We start from the raw sequence: 25,912 nt of genomic DNA on the forward strand, positions 1-25,912 counted from the left end.
CGCTGGTCCCGGCTTCTCGTCCTCGCCCTTGCCCGCAATATGCCTCCGCTGCCCTCGGGCTGCTCGCCATGCTGGGGACCTGCGGGAGGCTCTCCCTGCTCCTGGGGCTGGGGGCCGCGATGCTGATGTCGCTGCTGCTGTTCGGGCAGCCGCCTCTCGTTGACGCTGGTGCAGCCACCTACCCGCTGCAGCAGCTGGAGGCGCTGCCGAGGGGAAACCCTGCCGCCACGGCGGCCTCAGGTACCGACCCCCCCGAGCTCCCGCTGCCGCGCGAATACCTCTGTTTCCTGTCTTCCCTGTGGAGATTGCTTCTGGCCGGGGCCGCCCTGCTGTGATCCTCTTCTCCCGGGGCCGGCGTCCCCCTCACAGCTCCTGCCGAGTTGCCGAGGGGCATGTTGCTTCGAGCTGGTGCCAGCCTCTGTATTCCAGGCGTTGCGCTGCCGTGCGAGGGCCGGGCTTTGTTTTAATGAAGCAGGTAGCGGAGCCGTGGAGGCTGCTGCTGCGGGGAGAGCAGGATCCATCTTTAATATCACAAGATTTGTATGCAGCTGCCAGGCAAAAGGGCTCCGGGGAAGTGGGGCTCTACCCGTTCTCGATTGCTGGCAGGAGTCACCAGAGCGAGAGATGTGTGTGTGTTTATATATATATATATATATATATATCTAAAATAAAAATATTTATTATGCACATGCATTTTATATATCTATTTATATCTATAAAAATAAACCTAGCTGATAACATTGGCAAGTGTCATAAGCCTATCAAAGGAGAGATGGGGCTGCTGAGCTCACCAGTTTTTGCGTCTCCGCTGCAGAATGAGGAAATACGATGTTCTTTCAACAGCTGAGAGTATGAAAATAATGTGCTTATTGCAGCTTTAGGCCTTGGTGTTATAGTCAAACCCCTTTGTAGAACTAGGTCAAGTGATAAGGTGTTTGTTCTGTCATCTGGTTTAAAAAATACGTGTGGATTTTGAAGTGTTACTGGCTTAAATTAGGATAAAAGCTCAGTAGTTTTCTTGACATACTGCCTTTCACCAAAGAATTTCAAAATGGATTCAAACATGAATTATTTAAGACCCTTCATCACTGAGGCTCTGGGCACATCACTGGAGTGTATGTTTCTTTTTAAAGATATATATGCATTTTTCTATTTCCAGTTGACTTGAGGAAGGTATAAAATGTTCTTAGTTTTAGGCATATAGTTAGTATTTTGCTGAATTGAAGCTAATTTACAAGGCTGCTAAAGTGTGTATGTTTATTAGGAAATACAAGCGAAGGTCTTGAATTATGTCTTGATGTAGAGCTGTAAAGTAGATTTGGTAGAATATCAACACATTCTTAAAATGCCTCGATTTGCCTTTTGGTATCTTGTGTGGGTTTGGGTTTTATAGGTTTTTTTTTTCTTTGTTGTTTTGGTGTTATGGTTTGTTTTTTTTCAAATGTTTGAACTATAGGACTTTAAAGAAGGGTATTTGATGAACAACTTGGTTCTTGTTTTTCCTCTTGAACTGACGATTTTTAATTATTTTAATTATTTTCATTATTCGGTTTCTACCTGTGCTGGTAGCAGTATATACGATGAATCACCCACTTAGAAAACCCCACTTAGAAATTGGCAGCATTTCTAGCTTGGGCAGTGCACATTTTGCTCAGTAAAAATCGAGTGCCCCCCAGAAATGGACAGTTTTTGTAATTTGATCATCCTCTTTGGTTTTACGTATTGCTTTATTTTCAAGAAACTCTAATACCTTATTGCCTTCAGCCCTGGCTAAAATCTTTGTTGGTACCAGTTTGATGCTGATCCTATTGGTTTGCTGCTGTTGCTGCTGCAGACCCATGTGCCTTGTTGCTATTGCTTTCTTTTATTTGCTTTTTATGCTTCATAGGTTTTGAGGTACTAGAGTCCTGGAAGTGTTTTATGGTATGCATCTTTCATGATCAGTCCCAATTTATGAATGTTAAAAGTTGTCACTTAAATTTATGCTCAGCATTTGTATGTGTTATGTTTAAGTACAAGTTAAAGTTTTATTTCATGTTTTGGTTAGCTTTCTAAATGATCTTGATTAACTTCTTTCATAAAGAATTTGTAAAAGCCAGTAGTGATTAATCTTTTAAAAAGGCAAGCTGATTTCTGCTACAAAACTTTCATTATTCTGAAGAAGCTGCTAAGCACCTTTGGGTTTTGTGTGGTGTTTCATTTCAGTAAGGCGTGTAAGTAATGTTTTGCTAAATGAACATTTCTGAAATTTTAAAAAGGAAGAACCTGGCTGCAGACATGTATTTTTGAGATACTAAATGTCTTTTTTCCATTAAATTATCTTTTGATGGTTTACAGCCTAAAGGTAGGCAGGATAAATTACTGTTTCCTTTCCAGCAGAAGACTGGTAGCAGAGTAATAATCCCTAAGGGGAATGGCTGTGAAGAGGCCACTCCTGAAGCAGCTGCAGGTCCTGTGCTGGGAGCTGCCAGGCTAGCCGTAGGTTCTGGAAATAAGGAGGAGTTCGGCTGATTTTGGATTTATGATGTGTGTTTGTGACCCCAGTGTTGCTGGAGCAAAGAAGCTTTATCCAACTGAAATAGCGAAGGTGCAGAGCTAAGGTTGGATTTCACAACTTTTTGTCGTTTGACATTCCTGTATGGATGTCCCTGTTCCGTTGAACCTAATTATACAGTTTTACAGATCAGTTCCCTCCTGGATTAACAGACTTTGGCTAGTGTTACTATTATGTTGTCTGAGAAGAAATACTAAAGTCAGCACAGCTGGATACAAAGATTTGGAGTGCAGATTCTACTGCTGACATGTAAATGCAGCAAGGAGAGAAGGTAGTTGCACAGAATTGACTGAATAGGAATTGGTTTTGTTTGTCTCATTTCTTCTTCCTTAAAAACAACAACAAATTTACCACTGCCAAAAGAAGTAAGTAAATTCTAAAGACAGGGGAGAGATGTGCCTTGTGTCACAGTTTATGGAGTTACTCTTGGATGCAGTGATCACGAGATGGTCAAATTTGAGGTCCTCAAGACAGTGAGAAGAGCGTGCAGTAAGCTCACTGCACTGAACTTCAAGAGAGCAGACTTTGGCCTCTTCAGGAACCTGCTTAGCAAGGTTCCATGTGATATAGCCCTAGAGGGCAAGGGGGCCCAAGACTCTTGGTTAACATTCAAGAATCACCTGCTACAAGCTCAGGGGTGTTGCATCCCGACTAGAAGGAAGTGCAGCAGGAGAGCCAGGAGACCTTCTTGGATGGATAAGGAGCTGCTGAGAAAAATTCACAGGAAAAAAGAGGCTTATAAAAAGGTGGAAGCAAGGTCAGGTGGCCTGGGATGAATACAGGGATGTTGTCAGGGTAGTTAGGGACCAAGTTAGGAAAGCTAAGGCCCAATTGGAGCTAAACTTGGCAAAGGATGTTAAGATAATAGGAAGGGATTTTATAGGTATGTAGTGGCTAAAAAACAGACTAAGGACAATGTAGGCCCCCTCCAGAAACTTTCGGGAGAACTGGCTACACAGGACTTGGAGAAGGCTGAGGTTCTGAATGGCTTCTTTGCCTCGGTCTTCACTGGCAAAGGCTCTGACCGCAGCACCCGAGTCTTGGAAGGTGGACGAAGGGACTGTGAAAACCTAGACCTTGGGCCCACTGTAGGAGAGGATATGGTTTGAGACCATCTTAAGAACCTGAATGTACACAAGTCCATGTGACCTGATGAAATCCATCCGCAGGCCCTGAAGTTGCTGGTGAATGAAGTTGCAAAGCCACTGGCCATCATATTTGAAAAATCATGGCAGACAGGTGAAGTTCCTGACGAGTGGAAAAAGGGAAATATAACCCCCATTTTCCAGAAGGGGAAAATGGATGACCCAGGGAATTACAGACCAGTCAGTCTCACCTCTGTGCCTGGCAAAATCTGGGAGCAGATTCTCTTGGAAGGCGTGCTAGGGCACATGAAAAAGAGAAAGCTGCTTGGTGACAGCCAGCATGGCTTTACTAGGGGAAAATCCTGCCTGACCAATTTGGTGGCCTTCTATGACGGGGCTACAAAAGTGATGGACAGGGGTGGAGCAGTTGACGTCATCTATCTGGACTTGTGCAAAGTGCTTGACAATGTCCCACATGACAGCCTTGTCTCTAAATTGAGGAGACATCAATTTGATAGGTAGACCACTCAGTGGATAAAGAACTGGCTGGATGGTCGCACTCAAAGAGTTGTGGTCAACGGTTCAGTGTCCGGTTGGAGATCAGTAACGAGTGGTGTCCCTCAGGTATCGGAGTTGGGACCAGTCTTGTTTAATATCTTTGTCACTGACATGGACAATGGAATTGAGTGTGCCCTCAGCAAGTTTGCCGATGACACCAAACTGTGTGGTTCTGTTGATACGCTAGAGGGAAGGAATGCCATCCAGAGGGACCTTGACACACTTGTGAGGTGGGCTGATGCCAACCTCATGACGTTTAACCATGCCAAGTGCAAGGTCCTACACCTGGGTCGGGGCAATCCCAGGCGCAGCTACAGGTTGGGCAAAAAGGAAATTCATGGTAGTCCTGTGGAGAAGAACTTGGGAGTGGTAGTCAATGAGAAAATGAACATGAGCCAGGAGTGTGTGCTTGTGGCCCAGAAAGCCAACCGTATCCTGGGCTGCATCAAGAGGAGCGTGACCAGCAGGTCGAAGGAGGTGATCCTGCCCCTCTATACTCTGCTCTCGTGAGACCTCACCTGGGGTATTGTGTGCAGTTCTGGTGTTCTCAGCATAGAAAGGACATGGAACTGTTACAACAAGTCCAGAGGAGGGCCACGAGGATGATCAGGGGACTGGAGCACCTCCCATATGAAGACAGGCTGAGAAAGTTGGAGCTGTTCAGCCTGGAGAAGAGAAGGCTGCATGGAGACCTCATAGCAGCCTTCCAGTATCTGAAGGGGGCCTACAGGGATGCTGGTGAGGGACTGTTCATTAGGGACTGTAGTGATAGGACAAGGGGTAACGGGTTGAAACTTAAACAGCAGAGGTTTAGATTGGATATAAGGAAGAAATTCTTGACTGTTAGGGTGGTGATGTACTGTACTGGGTTGCTCAGGGAGGTTGTGAATGCTCCATCGCTGGTGGTGTTCAAGGCCAGGCTGGATGAAGCCTTGGGTGATATGGTTTAGTGTGAAGTGTCCCTGCCAGTGGCTGGGGGGTTGGAGCTAGATGATCTTGAGGTCCTTTCCAATTCTAACTATTCTATGTTACTTAACAGATGTAACTGTTCTTCCAAATTTTAGGAAAAAATATTTGGGGAGAGAAGGATGGATCTGTGGCTAGGGTAATTGCTGAAGTGGAGAACCTGTCTTGGTTCCCTGTTAAATTCATAGCGAGTTTTTGCATTTTCTGTGTGGCAGTTCAGAAGTCTGCATTCTGGTGTGCAGAATTGATTAAAGAATAGTCACCAGGAGCTTTGACTACTCGGCACTGAAGCCCAGTGGGCTTGAGCACAAAATTCAGTAAATGTAGTCCTGGCTTTGATCCAGGCAAAGTTGGCATTGTTTCCCTTGTTCCCTTTTGCTTATCTTTATAGGAGATGTGTTGTGTTCTTTAATGCTCAAAAAGCTTGAAAATATTCTGAATGTGGTGCAGTGTTGTTCTCTGCAACTGTACTTCACTGCATCAGCTTCATGGCAGATCTCACATATACTGAATGAGCAAGATTCTTCTGGAAAAAACAGCAGTTGCGTAAATAGAAGCTGTCACGTTATGTATAGACAGCACATAGGAAAACATACACCATTGTATTACCATAGAATGACTGGCCATCATGTTTGTTATATACCATTCCCAATCTGCTTCACATTCCAGAATTCAGGAAAAAAAATATTTTGCCACTATTTTATTTTCGGTAGTTGGCTTTGCGTAGGATGGGATGATTAGCTTGATTTTTGTCAGGTGAAATTAAATAAGTGCTAACATGTAGGAATGGTGCTGAACAAAGGAGAGGAGAGAATGGCAATCACTGTGCATATTTATACAGTTCTGTTTGTTGAGACAGATGAGAAACATGTGATTGGTGGCAAAGCCAAAAGAGAATAAGAGATTACTTATGTACCTGTTGGAAACAAAACCACTGTCTGGGTGCTACCTGTGGAATTTGATTCTGTGCCCATTTCTCAATATTACCTGCTTGCATGTGTTGATAAGTTGCTATCTAATGCAAAACAGTGTTCTAGATAAGAGATTTCTAGTTAAGCTTGTTTTAAAGTCTTGTACATTGTCTTATTCTTCCTGATCATTCGAGGAGATACCTTTCTCCTGCTTCCTTTTTATGAGATACAGGAAGAGAAATATTTCTCTGATGCATCTTTGTATGACTTACTGCTTTTCTTATCTTTGTTTTCTGTGTTTCTAGTTGTGAAATATTTTTCCTAATGGCATGTATATTGGTGTGTAGGTGGCACTTATGTATTTAGATGAGTATTTGGTTTTGATATCTTGTTCTGCGTTTATAAATAATATATAATAATGTATAATTAATAATATATAATGATGTAGTTAAAAACGGTGCTGTGTGGCTGGCTTGTTTGTTGCTTGGTGGAACAACTTCTATGGTTTAGTGTCTCTAGTCACTGGGAAGGGGATTAGTACAACAGCAATAAATCCAGTTATGTTCTGGAGATTCTGTAGAAGTTGGATACAAATGCCAAGAGAATTAGTGAGGAGATAAAAGCCATATAGGATATTCTGTAGCATTCCTATAAAGAAGGAAATTCGGTAGTTTTCATGTCTGAGTGATTACATAGAATACAGTTCCTGTTTAAGAAGTAAGGGCTGTCTAACTAGGGGCTTCTGAACAGCACTGGGGTTAATTGTTTTATACACCCGGCAGCACAACCTTCTTATCCAGTAGGTACTGGAATATAACCTGGTCAGGGAAAAATCTATTTTTAGATTGTCAAAGCTAATGGGTTAAATTGTAGTAATTATTTTCTATTTGGACATGGAAGAGATGGATTGAAGTCTTTAAAATAAAACTTCTGATTTGTTTTAGATACAAATTAGATGTAAACATTTGTTAGGAATCAATGTTGTTTCTTATATGAAGAGCCTTAATTAAATTTTGCAAACCTGGCTTTTGGTCTGTTAAAAATAATTCTTTAATCATGAAATAGAACTCTGAAAGTGTTACATATGCACCCCAGCAAAAAGGTTTAATGCGAGTGACTATCTCCAGCCATGGGAATAAGCTCAGAGAATGTCCTTTGAATTGCTGTTCAGTTTTCTCAAAGTTCTCAGCCTATGGGATTTGTGAGAATGGTTTCTCAGGTGAGGAAGTAGAGAAAGAATGTGAAACTTAGTCTTGTCCTGATTTATTGGAGCTGATGTTCTCAAGTGATTTATTAGCTTTCTGTGCTGATCTAAGGCTTAATGGTACATCAGAATATCAGGATCTGTATTAGGACACTGGTGACAAAGCATCTGAAGTTTGGTGCAAAAGTGAATAATGAAAACAAAATAGTCACGGATAATTTCATTTATTAGTTCACATGTTCCATGATTTAGGTCACTCAGTTGCTAACGCAAGAAAAAAAGGAGTTTGGGGTTTTTCATGGTAGATCACAAATGAAAAAATACATACTTTTTTATTTTTGAGAAAGAGAATCAATATAAACAAAAAGGCACTGAGAAATTCTGAAGAGGTAGGCAACTCTTCTGTGTTCAAAGCTTGATGGGAGCTTGTAATATATCATTATATCATGCTCTGTACTTCAGAAAACTTGATTTCAATAAACTTAATAGTAGCTTTCATTAGAAAGAACAGAGGTACAAGGGCAGAAATGTGATTTAGCTTTCACAGAAATGGGACACACAGTTACGCAGTGTGAAGTGGCAGGAAACAGGAGTAATCAGTGATAAGAGGAAGCTATCTATTGTAAGATGGTAGTTTTTTGCAGTTTTTGTTTTGGCAGTTTCATTACTTCTTGTCAAGCTGTTGGTAGAATATGTACCATCAAAAGCCAATTGATATGTAAAACCCTTCACAGAATTGCTGTCAGGCTAAGAAAAAGGCAGTTTCAGAATTTGGAATGCAACTGCTGTCTGGGTCCCTGGGGATCTGTAGCATGCTATCTCTGTGAACTAGCTCAGTCCACAGAAATCTTTGAAGATTTGAGAGGAAAGCTTATTTGAAATAAACGCAATTTTTGTAAAACTTAGAAAAATAGGGCAGGTTACTTTGTTTTCTTGAAAGTTGCATATTTCTATATTTGTTATACCCTTTTGTAATGAATGGGGCTTTGAGGCACAGTGTGACAAGAGCGGATGAGTCCCCTTTATTAGTCTTGGTACTTAATTGAATTCCTAATTCATAGATCTTGCAATCTGGTGTGCTGTAGGAACATCCAGATCCCATGACCCAGAATCTGTTGCATCATAGGGGTTAGTGTAATCTTGAATAATGCTTCTGTGTTCAGTAGGATGAAACTACTAGATACAGCTTCTTCTACCAATCTTGCTGGAGGTGGTTCAGCACACCTCATGTGTGCTCCTAAACTGTCATTTTCCATGCAAGTCTACAAGAAATTGCATTCAGCAGGCTGAAAAGCACCTATTGTATTTCTTACTTTGTTTTTTCTGGCACTAGTTGTAGAGAAAGTGTGAAGTTTGAAAGCAATTTTCATGCTAGCATGTAATGAGGGGAAGATGTGTGTATGCACAGCTTTACAAGCAGCAATATGAAAGTGTATTTGATGAAACACCCTGTCCTAGGGAACTTAAGGTTAGAAAGCTCAAGAGAATGAATTAGACTTCAGGAGTGCCCTCTTTCCATTTATCTAACTTGTAGAGGAGATGTCATGCAAGCTCTTATTTTCAGTTGGAATAGGCACTCCACATCCACCCAGCAGAGCAGCTGGGGCCCTGTGAAAGAGCAAGTCTTCCAAAGCATGCCTGATACTGTAGCACAGACAGAACATATGCTTGTACAGTCCCATCACATCTCCTTTTCACATAGGCTGGAGAGACAGTCTGTACAGAGAGTAACCTTTGGTGAATGTATTGCCCTTATTCTGGGAGAGATATTGATCAGAAAGGGATAATGCTTAGACCTTCCATATGAGAGAGCACGCATGTATTGTAGTGTGAACAGGTTCTTGTCACTAGGAGATAAACATCAACAGGCATGGTCCAGTATGTGTGGAGGATACTCCAGAAGCACTAGTTACCTTAAACATGGCTTCTTAGGCACAACACAAGACTATCATATGGCACCAGCAGTTTTGTCAAGTAAAACACTATTGCATGCTGCGAATTTTGCGAGCAGTTATCAGTTGTGTGTAGATGGCGTGAAGAAAAATCTTCTCCCATTGGACCAGCAGCCATAACCTTCCAAATAATTCTACTTGCTCTCTGATTGTAAACATATTATGCATTCTTGTAAACAGAATACTGACAGGTCTGCAGTTTATGGTACATAGAATTGTTGAGGTGGAAAAAAACTTTAAGATCATAGAGTTCAAATATCAACCTAACATTGCCAAGTCCGCCACTAAACCATGTCCCTTAAATGCCACATCTACACAACTTCTAAATACCTTCAGGGATGGTGATTCCACCACTTCCCTGGGTAGCCTTTTCTATGCTTAACAACCTTTTTGGTGAAGGAATTTTTCCTAATATTAAGTCTAAACCTCCCCTGGTGCAACTTGAGGCCATTTTGTCTTGTCGCATTGCTTGCTGGGAGAAGAGACAAACACCCATTTCACTACAACCTCCTTTTGGCCTTTTTAGTTTTCTCCCTGCAGAACCTCACGACATCTGAGACAACAGACCAAAGGACCTTACTAGCGCACCATCCCTCAAACTCTGGTGTGTTGCTCTCAGGCTTATCACCAGCAAGCCTGGTTTTCATAGAATCAGAATAGTTAGGGTTAGAAAGGACCTTAGGTTCATCTAGTTCAAACCCCATGCCACGAACAAGGAGACCTCACAGTAGACCATGTTGCTCAATCTAATTTAAAGCTCTTTTAAGGAGTCCTGCAATTGAGTGGAGAAGAATATAGGTAGCATGGGAACTTGACAGGGTTCATGCTTCCACCTGGTGAGCTTTGGGGATAAGCATGCACAGACAAAAAGATCTTTGCACAGGAGTTGCTGGGGCAGCATGTGTGTGTTCCTGTCTGGTGTAGCTTTGGGGACTATCCTGTGTGATCTGCTGGCATTGACAGGGCTAGGGAATGATGTTCTTTCCTGCCTTATATGCCTTATTTTCTTCCCCCTCAATTTCTTGTCCTTCTTCCTTGAAGCTGTGATTATGCTTCATCGTGTGTGTTCAAAAACAGTCTCCACTGATTGAAAGACCTAAGTCAGACTTCAAGGCACAGTTCTTATCCTTTACAATGTGGAAATGAGACAGTTGAAGGAAATGGATTATGAGGTCAGTTTGTACTGCTGGACTTCCCACATGACCCTTGCTTCAGCATTCTGCATTTGCTGTTGATAGCAGTGGGTACCTAAGGTAGTGCAGTTCTACCAGTAAAAGAGACAAGAGGTGGCATGTCATTAAGATTACATGGAAATAAATTGCTACTATTGGCGGGTTAGAGGGTGGGGGGGAAAAATCTTAACCCTCTACCTTCTGATTTTCTTTGTATCATTTTGAAATATTTGGTGGTTTTGGTGTGGATCTTACGTGAACTGCTGGTAGCTGTAGCAGGTTAACCTGCAAATAGCTGTGGGAGTGAGCTGTTTTTTTTGTGTCGAATATGGTGCAGTGGTTACAGGTATGAGTGCGAGGCACATATTAAGCCATGTGAATTAGGAGGTCATGAAGCAGCAAAATACAGAGATTCTGGGAACTGGCAGCATACTCTCTTTGAAGTGCATTATTGATATGATCACTGGACCCCAAAAGCACTCCAGGGTTTGTGGAGTGTCATTCGATTAATAAGTGCTTTAGCCTGTACAACTGTTTACTGAACTTACTGAGCTTTACTGAACACAATGTGGTTATAGCCATCAGTGACCCCTTATGAGGCATTTTATTTTGGAGGAAAAAGTTGAATTAGGGGTGGGGTTTTTTGTTGTTTTGGTTTTTGTTTGTTTGTTTAGTTTCTAGGTGGTCTTTAATAGTTCATTTACCTCTCCTGAAATGTTTTCTTTTGGTTTGCATCCTTTTATGTCTTTATTTCTCGTTAATCTTTTACCTGTATTCAACAATTGATTTTTCCCACTGGAGCATCCATGTATGTACCTTTCAGGTTTCATGTTGCAGGTTACTTCAGTTGCAAGTGTGAGTGACCCTTTCATTAGTCAAACTGATTTTACTTTCAGAATTATCAGTGTTTCTGTTTCCATTGACTGCAAATGTTACCAAGTAAGACCGTGCAAGATAAAGTATCTTTATATATTCATCCAATTTCCCTAATAGAATATAGAATTTACATCAGGTTGTGAGCCCCAGATTGGTGGGATGCTGTACTCCTACTAAAATACCCAGCCAGATTTGCTAAGTGTAATAAAATTTGCATCTGAAATAAACTGCAGTCAAGTGAAGGTGATGTTTATTCTGTATGGACTTTTCTTTCAGTGTTTTGTGCGATTATAAAGTAACTGTGAGCATCTGGAATCATGGAGATTATTTAGGCTGGAGTGGATATAGGAACTGCTCTATGCTTTAAGCATGGTTGACACTGAATTCACACATGGGATTTGTTTCCTGTCAGGCCATGAAAGCTTCCAAGAATGGAGAATCTCTCTGAACAGCTGTAGCTCAGTAGCACTTAGCTGCTTGCTCATCCTCCCCCTTCCCACCTCCAGGTGGTATGGGGAGGAGAATCGGAAGAATGTAAACCCTACAGGTTGAGATTAAAACGGTTTAATAACTAAAGTACAATATAATACTACTATCAATAATGATGATAAGGGAAATAACAAGGGGAGAAAATGTAAAACTAAAAGGGGAGAGGCAAAAAAAACAGTAAACCGAAGTGATGCACAATACAATTGCTCACTACCTGCTGGGACCCAGCCAAACTGAAGCAGCAATCAGTCCTTTCTGGGTAACTCCCCCCACTTTATATACTGGGCATGATGTGCGGTGATATGGAATATTGAGTAGTTCAGCTCAGGTGTCCTGTCTCTGCTCCCTCCCGAGTTCTTGTGTGCCTCCTCGTGGCAGAGCACAAGAAAATGAAAAGACCTTGACCAGGGTAAGCGGTACTGAGAAACAACTGAAACATTGGTATGTTATCAGCTTTATTCCCAGACTAAAGCCAAAACACAGCACTGTACCAGCTACTAGAAAGAAAATTAACTGTATCCCAGCCAAAACCAGGATAGCAACCTGTTCCAATGATTGTTTACCCTGAGAAAGAAAAAAAAATTACCAATGTCCAGTCATATCCCTGCAATTTTTGACTGTTGCCTTTTGTTATTCTGCTACGTGTCTTGACAGAGAACTTGGCTCTGTCTTCTGGGTAAATTGGTGGCTATTGGAAGGCTGTTGTTTAGGTCCCCCGAGGTCTTTCCTTTGTGAGGTTTAACAAGGCTAACTTCTTCTGTGGGTCCAAAACTGAATGCAGTTCCCAGATGTGGTTGAGCAAGTGCTAAATGGGAGGAGTTACTTGTCTTGTGCTATTTGTTGTGCTTTTTTTTGGTACCTCTGCAGTGTGCTGTTTGCCTTCATCTCTTCCAAGGTGCACTCCTGGCATGTTTAGCTTATTGCTCACCAGGACTCCCTTATGTTTTCATCAGAGCTACTATACTGTTGCTCGGTCTCCTGCAGGTATTGCTGGAAGGGGTCAGATGCATCGTTTTGTATTTGTCCCTGTTGAATTTCATGAGGTTCTTGTTGGCTTGTATCTCTGCATATTGATTGTATCCTCAGCTCATTATCATCCACATTTTCTCCCCTCCTCAAATGACTGACTTTGTGCTTGCATGTGACTGGTGCGTCAGCTGCTACTGTTTCTCTTGAAACATCTGCATTTCATTTTGGGTGGACTGTTTTCCTCTAATGCATATAAATTAGAAGAAAGTGGAATTATATCCTCTGCTGCAGATAAGGGGTTGTTTTATGTATATGATGTATGCATTTGGCTCAGCCTGTTGAAATCAATACTAGTGCTTAGCATGGACTTTTGGTTCTTGTGAAAAACTAAAGAATAAGGTATTGTTTATTAAGATATATGTTAGGTATATATATGTTAAGCCCAATATAAAGGTTAGACAACAAAAGATATGAAATTGCTTATGCACACAGTTAACGGACACAGCTTATGCAAGATAAGATAACTGCAATCGCTTACACCAATTAAACCACAATCACTTACACCAATTAAACCAGAAACCGTTTATGCAAACATAAGATGACCACAAGGTGTTACAGAAACTGGCTTGCAAGATGTTCCAGGAACTGGCAGAAATAAGACAAACCACTCCATATAAGGACATAAATGAAGGGTCAACTATGGGACAAAGGAGGAAGACTTCTTACTTCGGCCTCACCGACCACCGGGAGGCAGAGGTCGACCCCCTAGCAACAGCTGAAGCATGCGCAGAGTACCTCAACTACGTCATGAACACGGAAGTAAAAGATGTATAAGGGAGGGCTTTTTGAACTGCTCAGCACGGCAGTAGGCGGAGCGCAGACTCCCCTGCCGTCCAGCGCTGTCTTTGCTCATATTCTACTTGCTATAATTAATAAAATTCTAATTGGATTATGGTCCGTTGTGGTCTCAATTTATAACAATTTCTGGTGCCGTGACTCGGATAAGGAACGGTGAGCTTTGGTCCTCCGGGGAGGCGCCCCGCGACATTTCGCGGCCCCGCGACCAACAGCCTACCTCAACCTTACCGACGAACCTAAATTCTAGAATAATGAGCAAAGGAAAAACCGGTAAAAATCCCATAAAAATTCTGTGCACGGGAGTCCGGACGAAGACGCAGGACGCGTAAGTATATTGCGAAGTTGTTCGCAGGTTTGCCGTTCGGGGGGGATTGGGTTTCCTGGAATATAACGAATGAGAGGTTCGATATACTGAACCAAGCGAGTGTGGACCCTTAAGTACTGCGTTTTCCATCTCCCGCGAGGGACTGGGCCAGGAACAAGGGGGAGCGAGTGAGTGTATATTTGTGGATATTCCGGAAGATGGGGGGCGAAGGGCAGCAAGCCTTCGACTCACATGAATACCCCTTAGATAATTGGAGAGATTTCCCTGGAACCCTAGGGAAAGATAAGCAAAAAAAATGATAGAATATTGTACTAAGATATGGGGAGGGAAGACGGGTCCCAGGCAGAGGTCCCAGTCCCGGGGGCCCAGGCAGAGGTCCCCGGAGTAAGACAATGGATCTTGCAAACGGATATAATCTGAAAAAGTTGTTGGAAAAATTTAGAAAATGGTGTAAAACCAATAGGAAATTTACTTTGTGAAGGGGGTTATATGTGGAAGAGAGCAAAGAAAGACTGGGGAAGATGGGGAAATCCCATAGAAATAAATCACCAATTCAGTAACTGGACTAATGGAACTAACATACCAAACAGTTGGCCTACTCCAAATGGATATTATTGAATCTGTGGTAAAATAACTTTTGCATTTTTACCCCAAAATTGGACAGGTTCATGTATATTAGGAATGATCAGACCTATTTTCTTCTTATTAAGGAGAAAACAATATAAAAGAGAGTTACAAAATGGAAAGACAATGAGTGGCCACCTGAATGAATAATCTATTATGATTTGGCAACTTGGGCCAAAGATGCATCCTGGGGATACAGAACTCCTATATGGATGTTGAATAGAATTATAAGGTCACAAGCTGTGGTAGAAATAGTAGTAAATAAAACAGAAAATGCATTAGGATTAATTGCAAAGCAAAATACTAAAATGAAAACTGCAATATATCAGAATCGTGTGGTTTTAGATGACCTGTTGGCTCAAGAAGGAGTGGTCTGTGGAAAATTTAATCTTAGTGATTGCTGTTTAGGATTAGATCTATTGTTCTTAAAAGAAGGAGGGTTATGTGTAGCTCTCAATGAAGAATGTTGTTCTTTGGCTGACCATACTGGAGTAGTCCAGGACACCATGTCTGAACTCCGGAAAAGGTTAGATCAACGTAAGAAATATCGTGAGGCGGGCAGGTCATGGTATGAAAACTGGTTTAATGTTTCACCTTGACTAACCACTTTGTTGTCCACTTTAGCAGGACCGCTTATCATGTTGATTTTGGGACTTATATTTGGGCCTTGTATATTATGCTATATTTTACACTTTATTAGGGAACGATTTGACATAGCTAAACTGCTTATTTTAACTACGAGGTCTGGGGCAAATTATAAAAGTGTATCTATTGATGAGGATGAAGATTGTTGTGAATATATTATGCCACGTAGGGGCTACACTGATTGTAATTGTGAGGTATTACCCTGTGAGTGTTCTGATAAATGTTGGGATTGTGGAAAAAGGTTTATTTGCAGTGCTGAGGATGAAAGCAGCATCTAATAAACAATAATAGGATAAAAAGAAAAAGGGGGGATTGTGAAAAACTAAAGAATAAGGTATTGTTTATTAAGATATATGTTAGGTATATATATGTTAAGCCCAATATAAAGGTTAGACAACAAAAGATATGAAATTGCTTATGCACACAGTTAACGGACACAGCTTATGCAAGATAAGATAACTGCAATTGCTTACACCAATTAAACCACAATCGCTTACACCAATTAAACCAGAAACCGTTTATGCAAACATAAGATGACCACAAGGTGTTACAGAAACTGGCTTGCAAGATGTTCCAGGAACTGGCAGAAATAAGACAAACCACTCCATATAAGGACATAAATGAAGGGTCAACTATGGGACAAAGGAGGAAGACTTCTTACTTCGGCCTCACCGACCACCGGGAGGCAGAGGTCGACCCCCTAGCAACAGCGGAAGCATGCGCAGAGTACCTCAACTACGTCATGAACACGGAAGTAAAAGATGTATAAGGGAGGGCTTTTTGAACTGCTCAGCACGGCAGTAGGCAGAGCGCAGACTCTCCTGCCGTCCAGCGCTGTCTTTGCTCATATTCTACTTGCTATAATTAATAAAATTCTAATTGGATTATGGTCCGTTGTGGTCTCAATTTATAACAGTTCTGAAATTTGGGAAGAAACCAAATTATTTATTATGATTTATTAATAATAACCTTTATGGGCAAGCTTCTCAAATGAAACTGGAGCATTCTCATGTAAGTTATTTTCTATGAGATAGCAAATCTGGTTGATAATTTGTCTGTGCTAATGTAAGCTAAAGTAGGAAGAAGTTCAATGATGTCGAAATATTTCAAAGTATAGGCTATTTTGCTGGAATGAATAAGGAGATGCTTGTCCCCTCCAACTATTATAGACACTAGTGGAATTATGAAAAGCTTTTTCAGGTCATTGTGGATAATAATTTTCATTTGAAGACTTTCATTAAGTGACTGAACAGGAGAAATTAGTAGTTTTATGTTGCGTAAATGCAGGACATCAGTAGAGCATGTGTTTGGAACAATAGAAGCTGTTAATAATATAAATTATGCCTTGTGATAAATATCACAAGAGCTTGTTTCGTTGCCTGTGAGAGCAAGAGAGAAAACTTACTCTCATTGGGCTGAAGGAGAGATTTTCTTTGGATTATGGACCATGAATGTTGAGAAAATCCTCAAATTGACAGGGATAGAGACCTAGCAAAACATTTGTGTGCATAGTTTTGATGCAGTGTGGGACAAGAGAATCTATCATTCCCCTCTCTTTTTCTAAACTTTGTTTATGGCATCTGTGAAATTTTACTTAGTTAAAATTAGGAGGACTCTGCAGTCATTTTAATCAGCAGTCATTTTTCTGAAAACTAATGTCATTTATTGTTGGTTTGTGATTTTTGATGTTCACCTCATGAAACTCAACTTTAATAAAAAATTATGTATGAAAGAGATACTAGGTTGTAGGTTGCTCTTGTTTTGTTGCTGCAGTATGTATTACCTAACTAGTGCATTAAAAAAATCCCCATCCCACATGTACAGGACTACAGTTAGGACATGCTGACCTGCAACCTTTCAACTGTATTTTCTCCTTATTTGTCTTTACACCCTGGCATTCTTTTCCTTTTTGCATAAGTAAAAGCTAAACATTGCAAATATCTTTCTTTAAGCAGTAGTATGAGATTTCGCAGCTTTTGGGGGAGAGTATTTTTAGCATAGTGATGAGCACGTTACTGAATAATGTCACTGAATGCAGCAGTAATTTTCCTTTGTGAATGGTTAGTAACATGCACTGACATTTGAGTTACTACTTTGTAGGTTGTTATGCCACTGTGAGGTTATACAGGCATATCTGTCTTAAGGTTAAAACCTTCAGGTCATTGAATATCATACTTGAAGAGAGTACTGCTTTGTTTTCCTGTGTTTTTTTTTTGTCCACTCTGCCAAATTAAGGGGATGTTTGAACTTGCAGGGATTTTTTTCAGCTAATTTCAGTGTAGCCACCACTAAGACTTACACGAGACAAATCCTGTACCTATCCCATTAGGTTAAAAAAAAAATATTATTCATGCTACAGGGTTACTGGAATGTTCTTCCGCTATCCAAATATAGTGACCATTAAAGGGTAAATTTGACAAATCATTAGAACTTCTCTGTAAGAAATAGAAGAAATTCTCTATGAGAAATGGTTCCATTTGTCAAGGAGATGATGCAGAATGATATTTTTGTTGTTTTTTGTTTGTTTTTCTGTTTACATAATGAAAGTTTGTGAAGGTGATAAGTGGGAAATGCATGTTGTTCGCATAGGTCTTGAGGGTATATAATACAGTGTATTTCAGGTAGCATATTTAAAATAGAATATTATGCAGATTCTAATATTTCCCTTCTGTACTTTTTTCCAGTATTCTATAAAAAAGTGTGAATTTTTAATATTTGCTTTTTGATTCTCTCAATACTGATGCAAGGTAGAATGCATCAGTCATTTAAAAAAATACAGGCCATCATTAAAAAATAATGAAAGAGTAGCATTACATTTTAATTACATATTATTAGGCAGTGAAAAAGCTGAGATAAAAAAACAGTCTTATAATGGCCTCTGTAATGCCTGGGCAAATGTGTTCTATTTTGTAGGCTTCAGGAGCTCTGTTACTGATATATACTTGTGTCGTGGTTTAAACCAAGTCCCCCAACTCCCGGAGAGTTAGGAAGGAGAATCCAAAGGATGTAGCCCCCACGGGTTGAGATAAGAACGGTTTAATAGCTAAGGCATAACACAAAGTCGCTACCGCCATTTACTACTAGAAATAATAATGATACAGCCAATAACAAGCGAAAAGAATACAACACCCCACCAGCCACTGACCCATAACTCACTCCACCCTGCCCAGCTGAGCACCGCGTGCTCCCTCCTCCATTTTCCACCAGAGCTCTACCCCTCCTGCTCTCCCAGTATGCATTCTGGGCATCACGTGCTATGGTATGGAATACCTCATTGGCTAGCCTGGGTCAGGTGTCCTGTCTCTCCTTCCTCCCGGCCTCCCCTCCTCCCCGGCAGAACACGTGCCTTGAACAAAAGGCACTTGAACAAAAACAAAGGCCTTGAACAAAAACACCCTCAAAACATGCTCACTATCAAGCAACTATTCCCAGCCCAGAAGTCAAAACACAGCACTGCACCAGCTACAAGAAGGAGATAAATGACTGCCACGGCTGAACCCATGACATTATCCACCCATTATTCCATACCATTCACGTCATGCCCAGTTCCCACATTTCCAATACACCATCACTCTTAAGTCCACCCCTCGATCATGAGACATCTCTATGTTGCATCTCTGGACTGATGGCCTGAAATATGTGGGCCCACCAGGCTCAAAATCATTCACCATCCCCTTCAGCAGTTCTACAGCTTGCTGCTGGGGACTCCATACAGCTGCCTTCCACTTCCAATGCTTCCAAAGCACTGGAGGGGCCCAGTGGGCCAGATACCTGGCCATACTGTCCCACATGCCCTGCCACTCATGACTGTCCAGCCTTGGGGACATTCTCCTGGTGCTCCTATGTACTTGTCTAACCTTAGACAAGTCCCAAACCTGACTCTGCTTAACTTTTGCGATTGGGGCTGATGTAGCTGCCCTGCTTGCCAGTTCTCCCACCACCAGCTTCTCTTCTCCTGAGTCCGGATCTTGCTTCTCTGCCTTGCTGGGAAATGCTGCGTGGTCTCCTGTATCCTGCTGCGGCTCGGCGGGTGAATTCCGGGGAATATTCTCAGACGCTGCAGGGTTCGGAACGGCGGCAGGACTCGGTTCCTCCTCTGCCTTGCTGGGAAGTGCTGCGTGGTCTCCTGCATCCTGCTGGGGGTCGGCGGGCGACTTCCGGGGGACACTCTCGGCCGTCGGGGGGTCGGGAACGGCCGCGGGACTCACCTCCCCAGCTGCCTGATCCTGCTGCTCAGCTACCGCCCTGCTCCGCTCCTCCCCCGCCTGTTCCCGCTGCTCTGCCACAGCCGTTTGGCTCCCCGTGCCGCTCTCCCCGGCAGCCTCAGCTGCCGGCAGCTCCCGGGGCCGCTCCTTCCTGGCTTCACGCAGCCTCACACAGACGAAGGGGAAGACAAGGACAAGGACAGCGAAGAGCAGCGGGACGGCCTGGTACAAGACCGAGTCCACGGCCACGTCCATCCCCCCTGCTGCCGGAGCCCCACCGTATTACAAGCCTCTGACACAAAGTACAGTGAAACAAAAACCCTAGCCGAAGCCCCATGATCGACAAACACAAACACATCCAATCCATACACAAAGTACCCGGCAAAATCCCGAAACCGCGAGATCCAGAGAAAAACCTCTAAAATCAGCATTGTGACAAGAGACCCTAAATCCTCGCAGATCTGTTCTTATCTCAAACCCTTGGGCCCCACGTTGGGCACCAAAAGCTGTCGTGGTTTAAACCAAGTCCCCCAACTCCCAGAGAGTTAGGAAGGAGAATCCAAAGGATGTAGCCCCCACGGGTTGAGATAAGAACGGTTTAATAGCTAAGGCATAACACAAAGTCGCTACCGCCATTTACTACTAGAAATAATAATGATACAGCCAATAACAAGCGAAAAGAATACAACACCCCACCAGCCACTGACCCATAACTCACTCCACCCTGCCCGGCTGAGCACCGCGTGCTCCCTCCTCCATTTTCCACCAGAGCTCTACCCCTCCTGCTCTCCCAGTATGCATTCTGGGCATCACGTGCTATGGTATGGAATACCTCATTGGCTAGCCTGGGTCAGGTGTCCTGTCTCTCCTTCCTCCCGGCCTCCCCTCCTCCCCGGCAGAACACGTGCCTTGAACAAAAGGCACTTGAACAAAAACAAAGGCCTTGAACAAAAACACCCTCAAAACATGCTCACTATCAAGCAACTATTCCCAGCCCAGAAGTCAAAACACAGCACTGCACCAGCTACAAGAAGGAGATAAATGACTGCCACGGCTGAACCCATGACAACTTGCTTATTTAAATCTCTTTCAGTTGCAAATTCATCTTTAATTGATATGTGAGTTTTGCTTACTTTTGGTCTTGTGATATTAATAATTTATCTCAGCTAAGACTACAGAAGATGATATTTAAAATAAATAAATCCTAAATAAGAGAAGCTGCAGATTGCAGCATTTAATTTTGTCTGCTTCATATGTCCCTGCCACAGGAAGGTGAATTTCTCAGCTTCCATCTTCCATGCTAACCAGAGTTCTGAGAACCAGGCTGGCTGATGCAACAAAATAGCAGGAAATAAAAAGGCAAAGTTGCTATGATAATTGTAATAGTAGTTGTCAGAGCTTCGCTAGCAGGTATCAGTTCTGAATTTAGTTGAAATTTCTTATTATTTATGGCAATAGACAAGTACAGCAAGATGTTAAATGCAATTCTGCACTGAAAATTCTGGTTTGTTGTATCTTGTGAGTTCTCATGTTTTGTCTTGAGTGGTGAAACATTCCAATTTTAATATGTGAGTTGAACAAAGAAGACATCTAATAGTGAAAAACCACCATGAACGTAGTTACCCAGTGAGTACCTTACAGCAGTACATGATATGCATTTAAAAATATTCTAGTGCATGTTTTTAGTGACATGTGTAGCACACAGTGATAAATGGATACAGGCAAAAAATACCATCTAAATGTCATAGCTGATTTCATGTTCAAATTTCATAGCTCTTGCTTAGGTAGCCTGGACAAGTGTTGGAAGGGTAATGCTTGATTTCTGTCTATTTTATATGTCTTACTAGGTGCACTTGGAAGTGTTCAGGAAGTGCTGCCATTGGATAAGTGAGTTGTTAAGCAGCTTTATGGATTAGTCTGATGACATTCTTGCATAGTTCTTGTAAGCATGATCATTCCAGGAGGGTGTTTATTGATTGTGCAGTAGTAATCTTGAAGGGTGCAGCATATAATAATCTGTGTTATTTTATTGATTTTGCAGACCATTAATTTCATCAATATTTGGCTTGTGTCAACATTTGTGGGATGAATACTATGCTTACTCAGTTTTTTCTGCATCTGGTCTGAGATCTTGGTTTAGAAGTGTAACCACTTAACAATGGTATTACTCAGCTGTAGAAGAGGGCTGTTGTGTTTGTTGTTTTTATTCATTTACTTAAATAACTCATTAGATCAGTCCACTCTTGCATAGAACAGATCTTGAAATAGAAAAAGCTGAAATGTTAATTTACCTGTAGTAAAGTAGTACAGATTTTGATGGCTAAGGCTGTCCAGATAATAAAATGATCCAAATCCAATAATATAATTCTAAGCACTAAAAAAATTGCATGTTTGTGAAGTGTGGTAATTATTTTCTTATACAGAGCCTTGGGCAACATGGTCTGGTGTGAGGCGTCCCTTCCCACAGCAGCGGGGTTGGAACTAGATGACCTTATGGTCCTTTCAACCCCTAACCATTCTATGATTCTATGAACTGAAGGCAGTGCTTCAGTCTGTGTATGTAAAAATGTGTGTGACAGAGGTAGATAGCATTAATATTAGGTAATGTCTATTTGAAAAATATTAGGAGTTTCTAAACTCTCACTTGTCTGAAGAATTAGCACCAGGCAAGTACATCCTCTTTCAAAATGTGATAGCTGAATTTTGAAGCTGGCCATATTCACTCCTGGTTAAATTTAACCTTTCTTTTAAGTTATTTCTGAATTTGGAGGAACCAGTTCAGGAACTTGTGGGGAATTTAGTTTGTTGATTTACACTGACGTAATGATTGTTCATTAGTTTGGAAGTCATTACAGAGCCTAAGTACTGGTGAGACATGCAGTAAACTAATATTTGAAGGCAAGATTTCTATTAAGAATATTATGTAATTTTGTTTACCTTCTCTTTAAAAACCAAACAAGCTTCCCTTTCCTTGTTTGCTTAACAGTTGTGTTTATATATGCATAAACATAAGTACAAATATATACCCCTGATGGTAAGTGTTGGTATAAAAGGAAAATAATTATTTGTCCTGGGTTCAGCAGTAGCAGTCATTTTTTCTCCTTTGTAGCAGCTGGTGTAGTGCAGTGGCTTTGACTTTCAGCCTGGAACAACGCTGATAACACTGATGCTTTTAGTTGTTGCTAAGTAATGTTTACTCCGACCAAGGACTTTCTGAGTCTCATGGTCTGTCAGGGAGGAGGGGAAGCCGGGAGGAAGCAGAGACAGGACATCTGACCCAAACTGACCAAAGTGGTATTCCATACCACATCACGTCATGCCCAGGATGCCTAACTGGGGGCAGTTACCCGGAAGGGCTAGCTTGCTGCTCGAATCAGGCTGGGTATTGGCTGGCAGGTGGTGAGTAGTTGTATTCTCTTCCCTTGTTATTTCCCTTACCGTTATTATTGTTGGGGGTAGCAATAGGGGTTTTGTGTCATACCTTAGTTACTGGACTTTTCTTATCTCAACCCTTGGAAGTTACATTCTTTCGATTCTCCTCCCCATCCCTTCGGGAGCAGGGGGTGGAAGCTGGGGGAGTGAGCAAGCGGCTGCGTGGTTCTGAGTTGCCATCTGGGTTTAAACCACAACAATTCTTTGTGGCCCCCAACATGATGCACGAAGTTTTGAGGTAACGACAGATCTGACCAGGGTGTGTCTAATCATATTTGTGATAAGCATTTATTGTTTCAGATTAATAGTCACTTGTCACAATGCTGATTTATTGGATCTCAAAGTTGTTGCTCATGATCTCAGAGTTTCAGCATGTTGTACATTACTTACAGCTGGTATTTGCTGTTTTAGTGTTTATCGGCTGGGGGCCTCAGGTTAAGGCTCTTGTTTCACTGTACTTTATGGTAATGACTTGTAATACAACAGACTCATTGATTATGAAACTGACCTGGTTTTCATTCCCAGTATGGTCAGCACCTCTATACTTTGGGAGGTATGTAATAGAAGTATTTAGTAATTACACATCTTTAGTTTCCTCCTCTGGTGGTCAGCTTATGAAGGAGACATTCCCTTATGTTCCAACTCCCCCACCAGACTATTCACAGCATCATTTGAGAGTTCTGAAGGTTTTGAATGGCTTTTGGATACCCTTGAGACCTGCCTGCTGATTGTGATGGGGATCACCATATTGGCACGCATACAGAGTCTGTTTTACCCATGACCATTTCATCCGATCTTGGAAAGTTAAGCAGAGCTGGGTTTGGGTCTTATCTAGGGCTAGACGACGATGTAAGAGGACCAAGAGATTTTCCCCAAGGCTGGACAGTCATGAGTGGCAGGATGTGTGGGATGGTATGGGCAAGTGATACATGATTATTGTATTAGTCCACTGGACTCCTCCAGTGTTCTGGAAGCGTTGAAGATGGAAGGCAGCTGTATGGAGTCCCCTACAACAAGTTGCAGAAACTGCTGAGTCGAGTCAGTTTGCAGAGGTGAAAGCCATCCAGCTGGCCTTGGATATTGCTGAACAAGAAAAGTGTCCAGTACTTCATCTCTATACTGATTCATGGATGGTGGCAAATGCCCTGTGGGGTGGTTCAAGTAATGGAAGCGGAGCAACTGGCAATGCAGAGTTAAACCCATCTGGGCTGCTGCACTGTGGCAAGATATCACTGCCCGGGTGCAGAACCTGGTGGTGAAGGCACGCCATGTAGATGCTCACGTACCCAAGAGTCGGGCCACTGAGGAACAACAGAACAACCAACAAGTGGATAAAGCTGCTAAGATGGCAGTGGCTCAGATGGACTTAAATTGGCAACATAAGGGTGAATTATTTTTGGCCCAGTGCACCCATGACACTTTAGGCCTTCAGGGCAGAGATGCGCCTGTGATTGAGGGGTGGACTTAACAATGGACACTATTGCCCAGGTTATTCACGAGTGTGAAAGGTGTTGTGGTTAAGCAAGCTAAACAGTTAAATCCTCTTTGGTATGGAGGACGATGGATAGCTGAAGTATAAATATGGGGAGGCCTGACAGATTGATTATATCACATTCCCCCCAACCCACCAAGGCAAGCGCTATGTGCTTACCATGGTGGAAGCAACAACCAGATGGTTGGAAACGTACTCTGTGCCCCATGCCACTGCCTGGAACACTATCCTGGGCCTTGAGAAACAGATTTTGTGGTGACACGCCACCTCAGAGGGAATTGAGTCAGACAATGAGACTCATTTCCAGAATAACCTTATAAACATTTGGGCCAAAGAGCATGGCATTGAGTGGGTATGTCACATCCCCTACCGTGCACCAGCCTCTGGGAAAATCGAGCAATACAATGGGCTGTTAAAAACTACACCGAGAGCAATGGGTGGGGGAACTTTCAAGCACTGGGATACACACTTACCAAAGGCTACCTGGTTGGTTAACACCAGAGGATCTGCCAACAGATCTGGTCCAGCCCAGTCAGAACCTCAACATATTGTAGATGGGGAAAAAGTTCCTGTGGTGCACATAAAGAATTTGCTGGGGCAGACAGTCTGGGTTATTCCTGCTTCAGGTAAAGGCGAACCCACTCATGGGACTGCTTTTGCTCAGGGACCCAGATATGCTTGGTGGGTAATGCAGGAAGATGAGGAACTCCAATGTATACCTCAAGGGGATTTGATTTTAGGGGAAAATAGCCAATGAACTCAATTGTATGCTGTTGCCTGCTATGTAATACTTTTATAGCCCACCAACTAGATGTCTTCGGGTCACCAGTGACTGGCCCTGACTTCCCTCCCACCATCATCCCAACGAAGAATGAACTTTGATGAAACCAGATGAGTTCTGAGGCAAAGAAATGATCAGTATCAGCAGGCTGATCCAATACTGCACACAGTCTCTCCTGCTCTTTTTCATAGTAGGTGGGGAAAAAAGTGCCACCTGAAGACTACAGTATTTGCTGGAATAATGTATGTATCAGCATGAATGAACTTCTAGTAAATAATTTCCATCTTTTTCTTAACAATGTACGGATGCTTAAGGATTCTGACACACTTGTGTCTGACCACACACTGGTCTGTGTGTCACTATCACAGCACATGCTACTGAAGAAAGAGTTTCTCTATATCTGAAATAATACTTTATTTGAAGTCAATGTAAGATAAAATATAAGATAAAGTATAAATATAAGATATATCTAAAATATAAATATAAGATAAAATGTAACATGTAAGATAAAATATTTGAAAAGCTCTCAGAGTTCCCCAGGAAAAGCTCACCAGCATTGCCTGATAAGTAACAAATCCCCCACTTAAGTAATGGAGTGTTCAATTTTTTCTAATTTCTAATCTGTTACAGTTTCTCTTGGATATATGAGTCAAGTGCTTGCTGGAGACATCTAGATTTGACTAGATTGGGTTAAACCATTTCCTGTAATATGACTGTAACAGCCTTTGTCTGTGTAAAAGGCACTCCTCGCTCCCCTCAGGATCTAGCCTCAGCTGCTTCATAATGAGGATTCTGCTGATGGCTTCTGTGGAAA

General features: G+C 42.1%; 1 protein-coding gene across 1 annotated transcript in view; it reads left to right on the plus strand.

Annotated features, from left to right (window-relative positions):
- FAM171B (family with sequence similarity 171 member B) overlaps nt 1-25,912 on the plus strand; it is a 54,223-nt gene continuing 28,311 nt past the window's right edge. The window contains exon 1 of the mRNA XM_034065463.1: nt 1-240. Within this exon, the coding sequence (XP_033921354.1) occupies nt 69-240 (172 nt within the window). The 5' untranslated portion in view covers nt 1-68. The remainder of the gene's footprint in view (nt 241-25,912) is intronic.

This window comes from Melopsittacus undulatus, chromosome 8 (assembly GCF_012275295.1).
Source record: "Melopsittacus undulatus isolate bMelUnd1 chromosome 8, bMelUnd1.mat.Z, whole genome shotgun sequence".
NCBI classification, from domain to species: Eukaryota; Metazoa; Chordata; class Aves; order Psittaciformes; family Psittaculidae; genus Melopsittacus; species Melopsittacus undulatus.